At 43.4% G+C, this 17,849-nt stretch overlaps 1 protein-coding gene across 8 annotated transcripts in view; it reads left to right on the forward strand.

The window, feature by feature from the left end:
• Positions 1-17,849, forward strand: part of arnt2 (aryl-hydrocarbon receptor nuclear translocator 2) — a 355,307-nt gene that overhangs the window by 164,168 nt on the left and 173,290 nt on the right. For all 8 annotated transcript variants that reach the window (XR_005941438.1, XR_005941437.1, XR_005941439.1 and 5 more), the window contains exon 8: positions 13,494-13,570. Coding sequence is in view for 5 of the 8 variants with exons in the window: in XM_041174967.1 (XP_041030901.1) it covers positions 13,494-13,570 (77 nt within the window). In the remaining 3 variants the exon portion in view is untranslated. The remainder of the gene's footprint in view (positions 1-13,493; positions 13,571-17,849) is intronic.

Below are 17,849 nucleotides of genomic sequence, written 5' to 3' on the forward strand. Positions count from 1 at the left end.
TGTTTATGTGGATAAATAATTTTAAATCCTGAAATGTGATACACTTACGACATGCAGGACACCAGGAATAGGGAGGGTAATGTCCAAACCTGCAAATAATACTTAGCTACAAGGACTTGGATTAAATGAGGACAGAATAAAGGCAAATGAGTGGCTGATCTATGTATTGTATAACTTACCGCTAGCCTTGCAGTTAGTTGATTCATGCACTACATAAGTTTCTCCTGGCCTTTACCAACATCCAACCTTGGAAGAGCTGAAATTTTCTCCAGTTAATCTTGGGAAGACTGAAGCCATTGTCTTCTATCCCTAGCCACTGATTCCATTCTCCTCCCTTGCCAATGTCAAGCTGACCGCTTGTCTGCACAAAGTCTGCCTACTTCCCTAACCCTCCAGAAACTTGAGCTTATCCAAAAGTCTGCTGCCTGTAACCTAGCCTGTGCTAAATCCCGTTCACCCATCATCACCAACCAACATTAACTCCAAGTCAACCAATGCCGAAATGTTAAAATTCTTGTCATCACGTTCAAATCCCTCCATGGTCACACCCTTTCCTATCTCTGTAACATTCTCCAGTTCCTGAACCATCTGAGAACTTTGCTTCTTACAAATTTTGGTTTCTTGCACATCCCCACTTCCTTTGCCCCTTTATTCATAGCTGTGCCTTCAACCGTCTAGACCCTAAGCTTTGGAATTTCCCTAAACCCCTCCAGTTTGCTGCTACTCTCACCTCCTTTAAGATGCTTCTTAGAACCTACCTTTTTGACCAAGCTTTTGGTCACCTGTCCTGACGTCTTTTTTGGCCCCATGTCAATTTTGAATGATCACACCCTTGAAAAGCATGTGGAGTGTTTTACCAACTAAATCTGCAACTTAATTATGTATTGTTGTGAGCAACAGATCTATGCACTGTACAGCTTGTTCCTGTACTCCCCGGAGCGCTGAGCAGCAGATCCATGCCTTTCAAAACTAACAAAAACTGCGCTGAGGTTTTGCAGCTTGGCAGCAGGAGCCCCAGAGTCAGCACTGAGAGTATTATTTATAGATCTATAATCACCTTCAGTTCTGAAGGCTGGATTTCTGGACAAGTTATGTTTACAGATGCATGCACAATTCAGTAATAATTTAGAACTTGTTCAGCTAGCTCCTGAAACATCTGATCAATGGTAAATAAGTCGAAATGAGGCTCATGGAGTGATTCCAGAATGAAGGAAGTCAAACTGCAAACAGAATACTTAGCATTCTAAAGAAAAAGTTAGGCATTTATTTTCTATAGTTTGTTCTTCTCTTCTAATGCAGCAACATAATTCAATTTCAGCACCCAAAGTCAGAATAATAGCAATGAACCTGTAGACATTTTTCTGGCATATCTCTATCAGTTTCAGTAGTTAAGCAAATTGTCAGAATTCCAAGATTATGATTGGAATGTATTCCTTTAAATAGAAATATAGAGTGCTTGCCAAGTCTTTCTATGATGATCAGAAAGTATTTTGTTTTGGACCAAAAATGTTCATTATAAGCAACCATTTCCCCAGAAGTTTAATATAAGTACAATGTGATTGATTAAGTGTTGTGATTGCAATGTCAAATTGGAATGTGCTAATACATCCTCAGCAGATCAGGATAGTTTACATTTGGAGAGACTAGTTTTGGACGTTAGCGACACTTTAGAAAGTCTTACTTGTTTAGCTTCTACTGAGCAGTGAATGAGATTGTTTAAATTTAATGATGGTGCTAAAGATACACATTGCAATAAAAACTTGCTAAACCCTATAATAGATCATCTGGCAATGAGAAATGGTTGCAATTATTATATAATGATGCAACAGAAGCCTGCCACACATGCTGTCCTTTGTAGGAATTATTTGCACAAAAATTTCGGTTACAGGTCAATCAATCCACGGGTGATATATCAGCCAATTGTGCTGTGTCCACAGTAATACAGATTGTTTTACAACTCATAAGCTTGTAAATAATAGGGTTGCTAAGTTTTCAAAATTAATCATGATTAATCTCTCAATTTTAATCTTGGGTAACCTTAGTTTTAGTTGATACAATACTATATCTATCTTCAACAGGTTTGTTTAAATGTATTATTATTAATACGTAAAATTATATAGAAAATCTTAAACTGAACCTTTTATTGTGAAGAGTAATTCTGTGAAGCTGGAACTCAGTGTGTAACTGAATACTATTGACCATCTAGCTGCCTTTCTAGTCAATGAATTACCAGAAAGTCTTAAATAAAATTCCCATTCACAAGTCACTTTAAATGCTTCGATACATCATGTTTTAATTTAATTTTATTTTATTCTTCTATTGACTGTTTTCTGTTGGATATTAATCCACATTAAATGCAATTTTTTACTTGTCCTATTTTCTATGTTTATTTTTTAGCTCTCCCCTTTGTTCACAAGGATGTCCCTCTGTCCTGCTTAGTTATATTCAGCCTTTCTCATCCACCCAACCTAAGCTGGTAACTTTCTGTCTGACCACTCATCCAGGAATGTCACTAAACATTTATTAATTGAAGTCCCGTTGCCGATGACTTCAACAGCAAAATCTAGGCTGACACTCCAGTACAGTACTGAGGAACTGCTACACTGTTGGAGAGATGCTAAATCAAGGTGGACTTCATGCCTGAGCTTTCCAATTAGTCCTACTCCGTTATGCTTTCCATATAGTCCTGCAAAGATTTTCTTTGCAAATATTTAACGAATCCCCTTTTGAAAGTTACTATTGATCTGCTTCCACCACCACTATTAAAGCAGTGAATTCCAGATCATCATAACTCACTGTGTAAAAAGAAAACTCTTCATTTTCCTTTCTTTTTTTGCCAATTATCTTAAATTGTGCACCCTAGTTACCTGCCCTTTTGACAATGGAAACAATCCACCTTGATTATTGAACATCATTGAGTATATTCAACGCTGAGTTAGACTGATTTTTTAATCAACAATGGAGCCGAGAGCTATGGGAGACCTGCAGGACAGTGGAGTTAAGGCCACAGTCAGATCAGCCATGGTTTAATTGAATGGCAGAGCAGGCTCAGGCCAAATGCTCCTGCTCCTGTTTCTTATGATCTTATAATTTATTCTATCCAAACCCCAGATAATTTTGAACACTTTTATGAAATCTCCCTTTAACCCTCTTTGCTCTCAGGAGAACTATCTAAACCTCTCTGGTCTCTCCACATAACTAAAGCCCTTCATGCTTAGTTTCATTATAGTAATTCTCATATGCATCCTCCTCAAGGCCTTGACATCCTTCCTAAAGTATGGTAGCCAGAATTAGATACAATATCTCCAGCTATGGCCTAATTTGCTTAGCATATAAAGGTCTAGTATAACTTGCTTGCTTTTGTATTCTACACTCCTATTCATAAAGCCAAGGATTCTGTATGTTTAACGGTTCTGCCGCTTTCATAGAATTGTATATGCAGTCTCCCAGGTCTCTCTCTTCCTTCACCTACTTTAAAATGTTACCATTTAGTTTATATTGCCTTTCCTCATTCTCCTTCCTCAAATGCATCATTTCACAATTCCACTTAAAATTTCCTCTGCTATCTGTCTGCCTATTTCACCAGTGTTTTGTATCTTCCTGAAGTCTTGTGTTTATCATCCTCACTGTTTAACTACAAACTTTGAAGTTGTGCCCCTATCTCGTCTGTAAATTTGACCACAGAAGGGGCCTGGGTGCTGATCTATGGGACAGTCTACTCCAAGCTTTCCATCTCCCAACCGACAACATTTCCCCAAAAAGCACCTACTTTTGTTCCTGCTGTCAATTGATAATCCATCTCTAGTTTTTATTTAACTTCAATAAATTGGAGCAAACTTTCACACAATACTTTGTCAGTTGCTCCTGAAAGAACTCCATGCTTATAAGGCTTTCCATGGCCTAATTGAATAATGGATTCTTCATAAAAAATAAAGCAAGTTTTTTTTTTCATTCTGAAGTCAGGCTCAGCTGCTTTTTGCTAATTTATTATCACTCACAGGTTGGCTCCCCATAATTCTACTGTTACCAGTTAATTGATGTAATAGTCAGGGGTCTACAGTCCACTTGTTTTTTTTTCAATATTTTTATTTCCTTAAATACCTAATTTCTGGAAATAGATTGGGGCAGGGATATGATATATTCATCCAGAGTATGGGTGGTAAAATCAAGGCGAATGAGGCCTCAAAATGAGTTAATATGCTGGTACTGCCTTTAGTAGGCTGCTACACCGACTGCTAACTACCTAGTATTGCTCAATTCTGTTGTAATTTTGTTATTTGTCTTTTTCACAAAACTATGAAATAAACTGTATTGTGCCACCATTTTCCTCAGTAATTGAAATTTCTAATGTCCAAAATTATGCCAACAGAAATGACCAAAGGCCAAAATTTAACTTTTTAAAACTTTTGCTGTAGCAAACCAACTAAAATCAACACGATTCAAACGTGAATTGATAAGTGAATTATATTTCAAATAAAAAGATAAATTTCACTTTAAATAATCAATACAACAAAGATACACCTCATGTCGTTACAAGCACTTGCATTGCTCCCCACAGAATTGAGGTATCAAGTGCAGCCTCTTAGTCTTTCCAACTCAGCCTTCAGTATGTAGGACACCGCGATGCCTGTGTGCTTTCCTATTTGATACTAGTTTGTAAGGTTAGTTTTATTGCATTTATTTTTACTTAGTTTGCAAGTCAGTGAGTGTAGTTGCTTAATAGATATGCTAAGTAATTATTTTATTTTATCCTTTTGAGCATAAGATATAGAACTGGATCCTAAATTGATGAGCTTAAGCTGTTTGAGTCAAAATCTCAAATATTCTTTGGCTGCACGCCTGTTGCATTACATCTGTTTATGTTTTCAATTTCTACTTTCAGCTGTTGAGATTATTGATAAATAATCAGTGTACTATACTGTTTTTTTCTGGTCCTTGAAATATGTTAAACTGCATATAGGAAGCCACAAAGCTAAATTCCATTTCTAGTTCTCTCCACACATGATCTCTCTTGGCCCGCCGTAAGTATTCTACTTCACATCATCGGAAAAAATACTTCAACAATTCAGGTTTTTTTTAGTATCCTCTTACTCTTTAAAGGAATTTATTTATTTTAGCCATTGAAACTAAATCAGCAAATAAGATTGGCTGATTAAACTCAGCCAAGAGATGTTTAGTTTGGTGGTCTGTTTGTGTGCCGTGGCCAGAATGAAATAATAATCTCTACATTATAGTTTAGCTAAAGTTCCTGGCGCTCACGGATTTCTTATTTTAATCTACAAGCTTGTAATAAATAGCCCTCATCCTATCATAGAAGTTCCTTAATTGGACTTGATCAGAAATGAAATAAACATCACAGGCCAGATTTTTGAAGGGCTGTGGAGGTTTCCACAGATGCAGAAAGGCCTGTAATTTTCTGCTGACAGCTGGCACACTGACATTTTTCCTGCTTCCAGGCTGTTTTTGAACAGGTTGGATTGTTAAGGTTGGGCAGGGGGAGGTGATGGTGTGATAGCTACCTGCCCACAAGTTGCAGCTAGCCAATTGGGCAACCTAAAAAGGGCCTATTGAGACCACTAAACCAATGCCGACTGGAATTTTCCAACTGGCGCGTGAGTCCCCTGCTGAGGCTGAAACCCGGCCGAGGAGTGGAGGTGGCCTCCCGAAGACAGACTGAGGGACCACTACTCTATCTTACAATTTTACCTCTGACTCTGTAGCCATGATTGGCAGAAGGCCTGTGACAATCCTGTGGAGGGGTTCTTAATTTGCCACCTTTTGAAAAATTGCTTCCAGGGTCCCACTGCTAGCAGTTTTAAATTCCTGACCCAGAATTCAGCCCAACATTGGGATCAGAACCAAGGAAGGATAATCCAGCCCTAGAATTCAATGTTCAGGACGTCTATTTTTAATCACCTGACATAATGTGGATATTTTAAAAATATTAACCTGATACTTGGTTCATGTATAAGAAATGAAAAACCTTGATCTTTTTAAATGAGGGGATCAGCTTCAATTTTGTCAAACAATTTCTGTTGAAATGCAAGAACAACACAGATTTATACAATTATACTTTAATGTAGAAACTTTTCCCGAGGAACTTCACAGGAATGTAATCAGGCAAAATTTCCTGCAAAGCCAAAGGAAATATTAGGACAGGTGAATAAAGCCTTGATCAATGAGGTCTTTAAGGAGAATCTTAAAGGAGGAGAGAGAGGGAGAGAATTCCAAAGCTTAAAGTTAAATAGTTGAATAGTTGAAGGTAAGGCTGCCAGTGATGAAACGAAGATTGTGGAAGATATACGAGAGACCAATGCAGAGTTTTTGGATGGTCATCGGACCGAAAGTGCTGGTAGAATTTTATGTGCAATCACCTCCCATTAAGCCAGGCCTAAACACTGCAGTCCTGGTAGAGAGGCTTTTTCACTCCTTATTTTATCGATGAATAATTGCATACATCACTTCTTAATGCTATGAGCTTTGCAGCTGCAACCCAGCAAAATTACATTTAAATAATGTGAAATTGTTTCCATTTTGCAAAAGCAATTGTGCTCAATCTCTTTTTAAATCTTCTTGCCTAAAAAAAATCTGCTGAATATTTTGGGTAATGTACTGCAATTTTTTGATAATTGAATGCTGCTGGTAAGTAGCCTGATAAGATAATGTAATAGGAATTCACTTAAGCATTGGCTCCTAAATTGAGGGTACCTGGTCCATTAAAATAAAAGCATGTGGTGCATTATTTCTGATAGCTTTTAGGCCTGGTACTATTGGAATTCTAATGTTTTGTTATTTAAAGACATTATACAGTGATGTGCAGAAGCAGCTTGCTGTCTTCTTTGATCCATCCTGTGAAGCAGCTGTTAATTCCTCCTTCATTGTGCTTGTGTGCAAAGATGAATTCAGCCACTTCAAACTGATAAAAAAACTTCTGGACTGGAGGGTTGAAAAGAAGGCTAGTTTCCTGATTGGTAGACTTTGACTAGTCAGGGAGCAGTTTTTGCCATCCTTCTAAGAATGTAGTTTTAACCGCTTGTGTTCCCCACCATTTCACCAGTGCAGCCAGTCCATTATGTCTTCTACCTTCTCCTGAGGAAAAGTCCTTAAGTGGGCACTGTAATTAGCAATAATAGAATCTTTCTGTAACCATCTCAAAATTCTCACTCTTGTGTTTAGATCCCTACAGGATTTCGTCACCCCTACCCCCACCACCTCCTCTCCCTCGTCGTTCTTATCAGCTGCTTCAACTCTACAAACTCTTCTCCAAATTCTTCAATCCACTGGCTTTGAGCCATTGTGCATTTCCCATGTGCTTTGCCCCACCTTTGGTGGCTGTATCTTCAGCTGCGCACACTGTGGTTCCCTTTATAAACCTCTCTGCCTCTTTCTCTTCTTTGAATACCCTTCTTAATACCCAACTCTTGCACCAAGCTTCTGGTTGACCCTTGAAAATATCCTTTGGATGAGCATTGTTTTTGATCACTTTTTCTACACACAGATATATATTTAAATAATGTTAATATGTATTTTACAAAATAATACAATTCCCTTTTTTTTCTGCATTCAGTGATGAAATGTGTCTGTCATGCAGCAGGTGACCACTGTCACACAACAGCCTTGTAAGAACCATGTGATCTCTTAGTGCTGTGGTGCATATCAGAACTCCATGGGCAGAATTTTCTGCTTGACGTGCTTGGATCCCTACAGGATCTCGTCAGCCCTACCCCCACCACCCCCTCTCCCTCGTCGTTCTTATCAGCTGCTTCAACTCTACAAACTCTTCTCCAAACTCTTGCGCGCCATCATATTTCGCTGGGCAGGCGCATGATGAATTTCAGTGCCCGCCTGTCATTAATTAACGGGCTAATTAAGGCCCTTAAATCGTCATTCGGCGCCAATTTTCAGGCGCCCCTGTGACCTTCGGGTGGGCGCACGGGCGCAACGGGCAGGCAGGTAAGTGGCTTTTTAGTAAAACTCCACGGGCGGGATAAGAGGGCTCAGTGGGGTTGTCAATCTGGTCCGTGAGTATTTATTGCAGAAAGTTTTTTAAACTTGCCTGTGTGATCTGTGACAGTTCAGAACAAATTCCAGCAGCTTTCTGTGTACTTTGAACCTTCAGCTCAGCACTCTTCAGTTAGGAATCTTTATCGGGCCTGCAGCTTTCCGGAGGCCTCCCTTTAGCCTGGGTATGGGTTCTGACATGTCCACTGGAGGCAGCTCCTCTGAGGAGGAAGGGAGGGCTAGAATAAGGAGGAGGCCAGGAGTGCACAGTCAGCCTCCAAAGGAGCTACCTTTGGGAGAACAGGTGCAGGCACAAGGGACGCAGAGCCAAGAGGTAACCAAAGGTGGAAGGGGCCGCAGAAGACGGCACTATCCTGCTGCCAGGGTATACAGGCAGCGAAGCAGCTACCTCAATATGACTGAGGTGCCGTGCCGAAGGAGGTTCCAGCTGTCAAGGGAGACAGTCAACTACGTCTGTCAGATGATTGACCCTGAGATCTCTCCTATGTGGGTGGACACCCCGTGCCAACAGCTCTGAAGCTCACAGTTGCCCTCAACTTCAATGCCTCTGGCTCCTTCCAGGGCTCAGTGGGTGATCTTTGCGGTGTCTACCAGTCAGCTGTGCACACTTATGTAAAGCAGGTTACAGACGCTCTGTTCAGACGGGCATTGACCTTCATCCACTTCTGCTGGGACCAGGCAAGTCAGACACAGTGAGCCAGAGGCTTTGCAGCGATTGCTGGCTTCCCTTGTGTCCAGGGTGCAATCGACTCTACACATGTGGCCATCAAGGCACCAGCAGGTGAGCCCGGTGCCTTTGTTAATAGGAAGGGCTTCCACTCCATGAACGTGCAGATAGTGTGTGATCACAGGATGTTGATTTTACAAGTCTGTGCCAGGTACCGAGGCAGCTCCCACAACACCTACATCCTTAGACACTCCCAGGTGCCGGGGCTCTTCAGTGCTCGGTTTGATCGATGGATGGCTGCTGGGTGACAAGGGCTATCCTCTCAGAAGGTGGCTCATGACGTCTCTCTGCCCATCTAAGAACAGAAGCTGAGCAGCGGTACAATAGGAGCCACACCTCCACAACGGCTGTGGTGGAGAGAGCCATCGGTCTTCTGAAAATGAGCTTCTAATGCCTGGACCACTTGGGGCGCTCTCCAATACCCCCCAGATCGTGTCTCGGTGACAGTGGATGCATTCTGCGCTCTCCACAATCTTGCGCTGGAAAGTGGGGACACCATGGACGATGAAGACGTTGACACAGTGTCTGTGGCTGCACACGATGAGTCCAGCACTGATTCTGAGGATGAGGAGGCACAGGGGAATGATGAGGGGCTAAACGCTGACCCGGAACTACACCAAGGAGGCAGGGACACCTGGAACACTTTAATCCAATGAACCTTCAGCTAGCTCCACTCAAATGGATCAGGAAGACCAGCCTTGCCTGGCGCTTCCATACTCGCCACTTAAGTGCTACACTTGTCATGTCATCAGCTGCAACTAAGGGCTTTGGACATAATCCTCAATGTCCACTCAAACACTCATGACGTGTATGTAAAACATACAAATGCAGAACAAAGGAGCCACCCTCAACCATGGTAACACATCTGGTTTTAATTTTCCCCATCATAAGGTCACACAAAGTCAAAACAAAACGTTTTTCAAGTATAAACAAATAATTCCCTAATCTAGGGCCAACACAAAAGCACCAGTGAGAAACCCATGATGTGCCTTAGGTGCCTTATGCTTACGTTTACGGGTGCTATGTCTTGGTGCCACCACATTGCTTGGAGTGGCATCTGAACCAGCCTGCTGACTCTGCTGTCCTGTTGACCTCGATGACCTTGGCGGCCGTCCTCTGGCCCATGGAGCCTGTGCTGGCCCTGTCTGGGATGGAGCTGCCAGGTCCACAACTGGCATCTCACCAGTCTTTGCAGCCTCACCCAATGAAGCGGTCACTGGGAGAGGGGCAGAGCAGTTGTTGCCCTCATCTGGAGCGCCGTGAGAGAAGCCCGCAGATACGACAGGCAGCTGCTCCGCTATGAGGTCACCTGGACCTCCCTGCGCACTGTCGATAGGTGGGCAACGAGCTGGGAATTTTAAAGCCCACACCATCTCCCACATTGGCAATGGCCAGCTGTGGCCACTGGCGCTGTGAGGGCTTGCAGGTCCGAGCGTAACCCCAGGAGAAGCTGCTTGTTCTCCTGGAAGCCCCTCTCCATGAGAGTCGCCACTCTCTCCATGGAGGAAGCATGACGCTCTGCCACAAGGCTCACTGCATCTGATGCTCCGTGTGGACTCCTCCACCACGGACACCAAGCAAAGCATCATCTCATGCAACACTCCCAGATGCTCCCACACACCCGGCCGCATTTCCTGTAGCTGCTGCATCATAGACGACTCCAGAGGCACATCATCAGACCCCGACTCAGCGTGTGCCTGGCCCCTCCAGTCCTCCAACCGCTGGCGCCATCGGCACTCTCTGTCTCTGCCAGCTCCTCCAGCGATTGTGAAGTGCCCTCTCCACTGTGCCCTGGGACACTAGCCGATGTTGCAATGCTCACCAAGGTGCTAATATCTGCGCTGGTGCCTGCCTCGCAGAAATGGTGTGACGCAGGTGACAGTTGAGGGCCCTCAGGTGTGCGAGGGGACATCTGCAATTGTTCCTAGTCGACAGGCTCTGATGATGCTGAAAATAACAAGGACAGTGGATCAGTAAACGTGCACACAGTGACACACTTCATCCCTTTTCCCCTGGCTCATTATGCACTCAACCTTCCAAAACCTATGGAGACGAATATTGATGGGGTGGCAAATAGGAGGATACCCTTACATTACAGGCGGATACAGATGGGCTGGTCAGATGGCCTAAGGAATGCCAAATGGAATGTTATGTGGATAAATGTGAGCAGGAGAAACAAGGTTCGGGAATACACGAGGAATGGTAGGACTGTGGAAAGTAAAGAGGATCAGAGGGTCCTTGCTGGGCATGTCGACAGGCCTGTTAAGGTAACGGGACAGGTACATAAGGCATTTAAGAAGGTAAATGCCATACTTGCCTTTATTAGCCGAGGAATAGAAAATAAGAACAGGGAGGTCATGTTGCAAGTGCAGAAAACGCTGCCTAGGCCACAGCTATAGTTCAGCGTTCAGTTGTGATCAGCGCTTCATGGGAGGGATGTGATTGGAGTGGAGGGAGTGCAGAGATCGCTGACCAGGATGCTGGCGGGGTTGGAGAGTTGGAGTTAGGAGGAGACATAGCATAGACTGGGGATATTTGCCCTGGAGCAGAGGAGATTGAGGGGTGACATTATTGAGCTTTATAACATTATGAGGGGCATAGATAGGGTCGACAGAAAGGAACTTTTCCCCTTGGCAGAGGGGCGAGTAACCTGGTGGCATTGATTTAAGGTAAGGGGCATGAGGTTGACAGGTGATGTAATGAGCAAGTTTCACACAGTAATGTGGGACGCGCTGTCTGAAAGGGTGGCGGACGCAGAAACAGTCCTAACGTGTAATAAGTATTCCACAATCTCATCACCGTGAATAGGACATGTGTTGGAGTTCTGAGTATGCGCCTAGCTGCAACTCCTGCGATGCCATGGCACACAAGGCCATGGGGATAGTGGTGGGAAATGGGATAAGGCGATTTTGGAAGGTGCTTGACATGCTCATCTTCGAAGGGCCAAGGGACCTTTGTCTATGACCCACACCTTTGACTATCAGTTTGTGAATGAGCAATGTTGTAACAATAACAAATCAAACAGTCATCAGTGCTATGAATGGTGGGAAGACAGAGCGGATGTCACTGTTGACCTCAAATACCTGGCCGTCCCACTCCAGCCTCACCAACGCTTGTGGACCTGGGCGCATGACGCCTCTCAAGCTGCAGAGCCTCGTGTTCGAAACGGCTTAAAATCATGAGCTGGGCCTGGCCGCTTCCAGTCTGCAAATGTTCACATGCATTGTGAGCATTCTTCTCCTGAAAAACAGAGAAGACCATTCATTGCAACTAATCACACACGGACTCTGCACACACACACACCGCACCCCAACCACAATGGCCCATATCAGGCCTCCAGTGTCTCCTCTCCACACTACTGCTGATCAGTCACACAAAGATAGTGTGCCTGCTCCCAAACCTTGCCCCCCCCCCCCCCCCGCCCCCCACCCACCCCCATGGCCACCTTGGACACGTTCTGCGTCCATCACTTTAGGAAACACGGTCTTAGCTCCCACAGCACGGAGGCGCTACTATGTGCAGCATCAAGGGCAGCAGACGGCTCTTGGCCATGAGACCTTGAGGCTCCCCTTCCACAATCTCATCACCATGAATAGGACATGTGTTGGAGTTCTGAGTGTGTGCCGAGCTGCATCTCCTGCAGATTGGCCCCGGATTAGTCATGTGCACCTAAGAGCAACACATGGTGCGGGGGAGAACTCATCTCCTCATGAGCCACTCTGGCTGATGTAAGCATGGGCACTATCTGCTTACCCACCCACCATATGAGAAATGCCCGACATGATTCAATGCAGTCACAACAGTAAGACTTGCAGAGGGGGAGCCCTCAAAGCCTAAGGTTACCTGCTGGCTTAAATGCCCAATGCCAGCATGGTACTCACCCTTCCAATGTGCAACAAACCGTTGAAGTGTTTACGGCACTGGACCCAGGTGCAATGCACCATGTTGCGGGAGCTCACCACCTCCGCCACCTCCTCCCAGGCACGTTTGGTCATGAGGGGGGGGCCTTCTCCTCCCATCCTGGGGGACCAGCACCACCCGCCACCTCGAGGAGGGCAGCAAGGCTGTCATCAGAAAAGTGAGGGGCACAATGTCCCCCTGCTGGCCTACCCTGCAGCCTGACCTGCTCCTGTGGCAGACCCTGCAGCCTGCCCTTTCCCTCCAGCATGCCCTGCTCAGCAGACCCCCTGCGGTGTGACCTGGACGTGGCCATTATCAGCAGCCTACAGGAGGCTGCCAGGCCTTCCTTTAAACAGGCTGCCATGTCACCATCGGACCCAGCGGTCTGTGCATGCCTACCGCAGCCCGCACACTCCCGCTATTCACAGGAGTCGGAAATGCGCTGGGCGGGCCTTAATTAGCCCTCCCGCGCAAAATGGCAGTGCGGCCCCGATCGCGGGTGCTGATTAGGTCTGTGCCTGCCCACGGCCACTCCTGCTCAACCCACCCGACAGGCAGAAAACTCTGCCTCATGCCTACTTGTTCACAGCAGGCAGTTGGATGCCATTAATCGCATTTTGCAGTTTTATTTGACAAACATAATATGAGTGTATGATATCCTCGTAAACTCTGTCAGCTGGCAAATTATTGTGTTGCATAAGTCATTTAGAGACTTTGAATAAGGGTCAACCTGCTTGTTACCATGTACAAAATAGCTATTGTCAGAGTGTTTAACCAGAATGAAGTGATAGCATAAGTGATGACACTTCTTATTAATAAGTACGACATATTCTTTGTTTGGCAGGAATGACCCTTCCAGAGGAGGAATCAGATGGCGGACAAAGCAGTAAATTTTGCCTTGTTGCAATTGGACGCCTGCAGGTACATTAATATTCAAGTTGAGGAGAGCTATATGGTTGTATCTTTTGCCCAACAGAAGACGCAGACTTCTTATCAATTCTGCTTCATTACAGAGCACTACAAACTTCATACAAATTGGACACCAATTTTGTAAAGTAAACCTGGTGTATTAAAAACCTTTTCGAACCTTCCTTACTTATAGCTTTTAGACTTTTTTGTTGATGTAACTAACATTAAATAAAGGGGAACCAGTAGATTTGTGTATTTGGACTTCTAAAAGGCATTTGATAAGGTGCCACATAAAAGTTAATTGCATAAGGTAAGGGCTCATGAAGTTGGTGAATACATTAGCATGGATAAAGAGCTGGTTAAAGGACAGGAAGCAGAACGTAGGAATAAATGGGCCATTTTCAAGTTGGCAGGCTGTGGGGTGCTGCAAGGATCTGTGCTGGGGCATCAGCTATTTACAATCTATTAATGAAGGTGTTATTATGTATCCAAGTTTTCTGATGATTCAGTGCTTGGTGGGATAGTAAGCTCTAAGAGCACACAGAGCCTGCAAAGGGAGTTAGATAGTTTAATTGAGTAGGCAATAAGATGGCAGATGTATTTTAGAGAAATTTGAGGTTATCCACTTCTAAATGTTGATGTTCTTAAAGATTTGGGCCTCCTTTTGTAAGAAACACAAAGTTTGCATACAGGCAGTTAGAACGACAAATAGCATACTTTAGGTCTGGGACCTGGAATACAAGAGTAAGAAAGTGTTGCTACAATTGTACAGGGCTTTGGTGCAACCACACTTAGTGTATTGTACACAATTTTGGTGGCCTTATCTAAGTAAGGATAAGGAGGCAGTGTAGCGAGGGTTCACTAGATTAGTTCCTGGGGTGAGAGTGTTGGCCTGTGATGACGGATTGAATAGACTGGGCTCTGAAATTGAGATGATCACATTGAGACTTAAAAGATTCTCAGGAGCTTACAGTTATTTGCTGAGAGGTTGTTTCTCCTGACTGGAGAGCCTGCAACTAGGGTGCATAGTCTCAGAAAAGGAACCAATCATTTAAGAACGAGATGTGGAAAAATTTCTTCACTTAGTGTTGTGAATCAGTGGAATTCTGCCCTCTAGGGAGCTCTGGGTAGTTTGTCAATGTGTATTTTCAAAGCTGAGTTAGATTTTTGGACTCCAGAGGAATCAGGATGTTGGAATTGGGCAGGAAAGTGGAATTGAGGTCCAAGGTCATCCATGATTTTATTGAATAATGGAGCAGGCTCAAGGGACCTTATGGTACTCATGCTCCTATTTCTTGTCATCTTAATCAAATGCAGACAAGAGGTAAAAATGGATGTGTCAATTTATTGCATTTTTTTAAGATAAAGAACTGCAACAACAAGCTCCCCATCCCTGTGACAGCGATATTGAGGTGGAGATTTCTGCAGGAGTTTTCCCTCTTCTGGTTGAGTAGAAAATTCTGATACTGGAAGAGAGGAGCAATTTGGGAAAAGATTGATACTTGCCCAATGCTCATCTTTCAAATGGGATGGGTCCACAACTCAGAAGGAACAGATTCATGTGATCTTTGACAATCCCGTGCACAGCAAGCAAAATGTTTTCCGAGAGGCACTGTGCCTTCACATTGAAAGGAAAATGATCAAAAACAAATTGAGATGAAATTTTGGTAATGTAGAAAACAAATGAAAATTCCTTTGTGATTTTGTTTTTTTTAAAGTGCTACTCTCACAATTACAGATTGCCTTTAATATTTTTCAAGATCTGTTGTTTTCAAAATGCTGAGACTTTCAGATGCGATTGATTCTAAATTAAAAACATAAACTGAAATTCAATACCAGGCAACTTTCCAGAACTCCTAAAATTATTTTATTGTGCAATTAATTAACACGAGTGAGTTCTACTAATTGCTTAAGCATTACATTTTAATTGGCAATGTTTACAGCATGTGCTATTAGAAGTAGCAAATTTCTAACAAATTATGCAGTGCAACACACTCGGTCCATCGTGCCTGCGCAGGATCTTTGAAAGAGCTATCCAATTAGTCCCACTCCCATTTTATTTCCCCATAGTCCTGCAAGTTTCTCGTTCTCAAGTACATGTCCAATTCAATTTTTAACATCACCATTGAATCTGTTTCCACTACCCTCTTAGGGATTGATGTTCAGTGGCATTACCATCACTGAGTCCCCGACTATCAACATCCTGGGGGTTACCATTGACCAGAAATTGAACTGGACTAGCCATATAAATACTGTGGCTACAAGAGCAGGTCAAAGGCTAGGAATTGTGCGACGAGTAACTCGCCTCCTGACTCCCCAAAGCCTGTTCACCATCTACAAGGCACAAGTCAGGAATGTGATGGAATACTACCCTCTTGCCTGGATGCAACTCCTACAACACTGAAGAAGCTTGACATCATCCAGGACAAAGCAGTCCGCTTGATTGGTACCACATCCACAAACATTCACTCCCTCCAACGAAGCACAGTACCAGCAGTGTGTACCATCTATTGGATGCACTGCAGGAATTCACCAAGGCTCCTTAGACAGCACCTTCCAAACCCATGACCACTACCACCTAGGAGGACAAGGGCAGCAGATAGATGTGAACACCACCTGCAAGTTCCCCTCCAAGTCACTTATCATCCTGACTTGGAAATATAATCATTCCATCACTGTTGCTGGGTCAAAATCCTAGAACTCCCTCCCTAACAGCACAGTGGATGTACCTACACCACATGGACTGCAGAGGTTCAAGAAGGCAGCTCACCACCAGCTTCTCAAGGGCAACTAGGGATGGGCAATAAATGCTGGCCCAACCAGCGAAGCCCACATCCCGTGAATGAATTTTTAAAAATTGCATTCCTGATGTTATGGCACAGCCGATGGTAAATGCCGAGCTGCTCAAATCCAAATGGGAAACTCGAAACAGCTGCCACAACCATTTTGCAATTTATATAAATTTTGAGATGCATGCCTTGAATTCAGTACTAATTAGACCACCAAGTCTTATAGGCTTCTTACAAAACTAAATTAAACCTTTATTAATAGGAGAAATGATTTTAAGTACATACATAGATCTGCAAATTACTACTATGGTAACTTCTAAATCCCCTAATTAATCTAACTCCCAGTTACACTTTCTTTAAGGCAACAGTAAGACACATGGATTTTAAAAGACCCAGGCAAAGAAACACGGTACCCTGAACAATCCAATTCAAAGTGAGTTTTTTTTTAACTTCAGTTCTTTGTAGACAGCAGCTTGAGGCTTAGATGCTGGAAGGTTTCACACTCGTTAGATCTTGGAATTCCTTCCCTTGAACTCCGCCTTCTCTCCTTCATCCATATTTTCCCCTTTGAATGCAAATTCCCATGTCTTTGGATTATATATCTCAAATAATAAAAATCTCTCATCATACCAGTTTTACCAGTAAACTTTGGGAAAAATAAACACTATTTCTTAACTTCTCCTGGCTAAGTGAAGCATTTCACTCCGCCTTTTGAATTCGAGCTAGCCTAGCTTATTTAAAAATGCATATATTCTCTTTATACCTATGTTTACCATTTAGCATTTCAAACCTAGCTTATCTTCTGTTACATCAAAGCCTTCAGACCAGCTGCCTTGAATACAGTTAAGTCTCTCACTCACGCACATACACACAGACACCACTATTACTCTACAATAAATTCCAATAACATTATAAAATTATTATATCTTCCTGTCACTGATCATAATAATTCACCAAGTAAAAAAGATTGCTTCCTCATTTGCACCCCCAAGCTCTCTCCCTGCCTTTCCGCCCCCCACCACCATTGGCCCGGATTTTTTTCTTAATTGCCTTAAATTTGTGTTCTCTGGTTACCACCCTCCTGTCAGTTTAAAAAAATGTTTCTCACTGTCCACTCTCAGACTCCCTCATAATTTCAAACACCGCTATTAAGTCACCCCTTTTCTAGGTGAACAACCCCAGTTTCTTTAGTCTGTCCACATAATATGGTCCCTTAGCCCTGGTGCCATTTTAGTAAATCTCCTCTGCACCTTCCCAAGGCCTTGACATCTTTCCTTGCATGTGGCGCCAGGAATTGGACACAATACTACAGCTGACGTTTAACTAGTGATTTATAAAAGTTTACTATACCCTTCTTGCCTTTGCACTCAGTACCTCTATTTATAAAGCCAAAATCCTGTAGGCTTTTTAAAAAAGTCTAATCAATTTGATCTAGACCTTCAGAGATCTTAGTTTGTGAACCCCCCAGTTTCCCCATTCCAGCACAACTGTTAATATTACAC

The sequence above is a fragment of the Carcharodon carcharias genome, chromosome 26 (assembly GCF_017639515.1).
Source record: "Carcharodon carcharias isolate sCarCar2 chromosome 26, sCarCar2.pri, whole genome shotgun sequence".
Classification (NCBI taxonomy): domain Eukaryota; kingdom Metazoa; phylum Chordata; class Chondrichthyes; order Lamniformes; family Lamnidae; genus Carcharodon; species Carcharodon carcharias.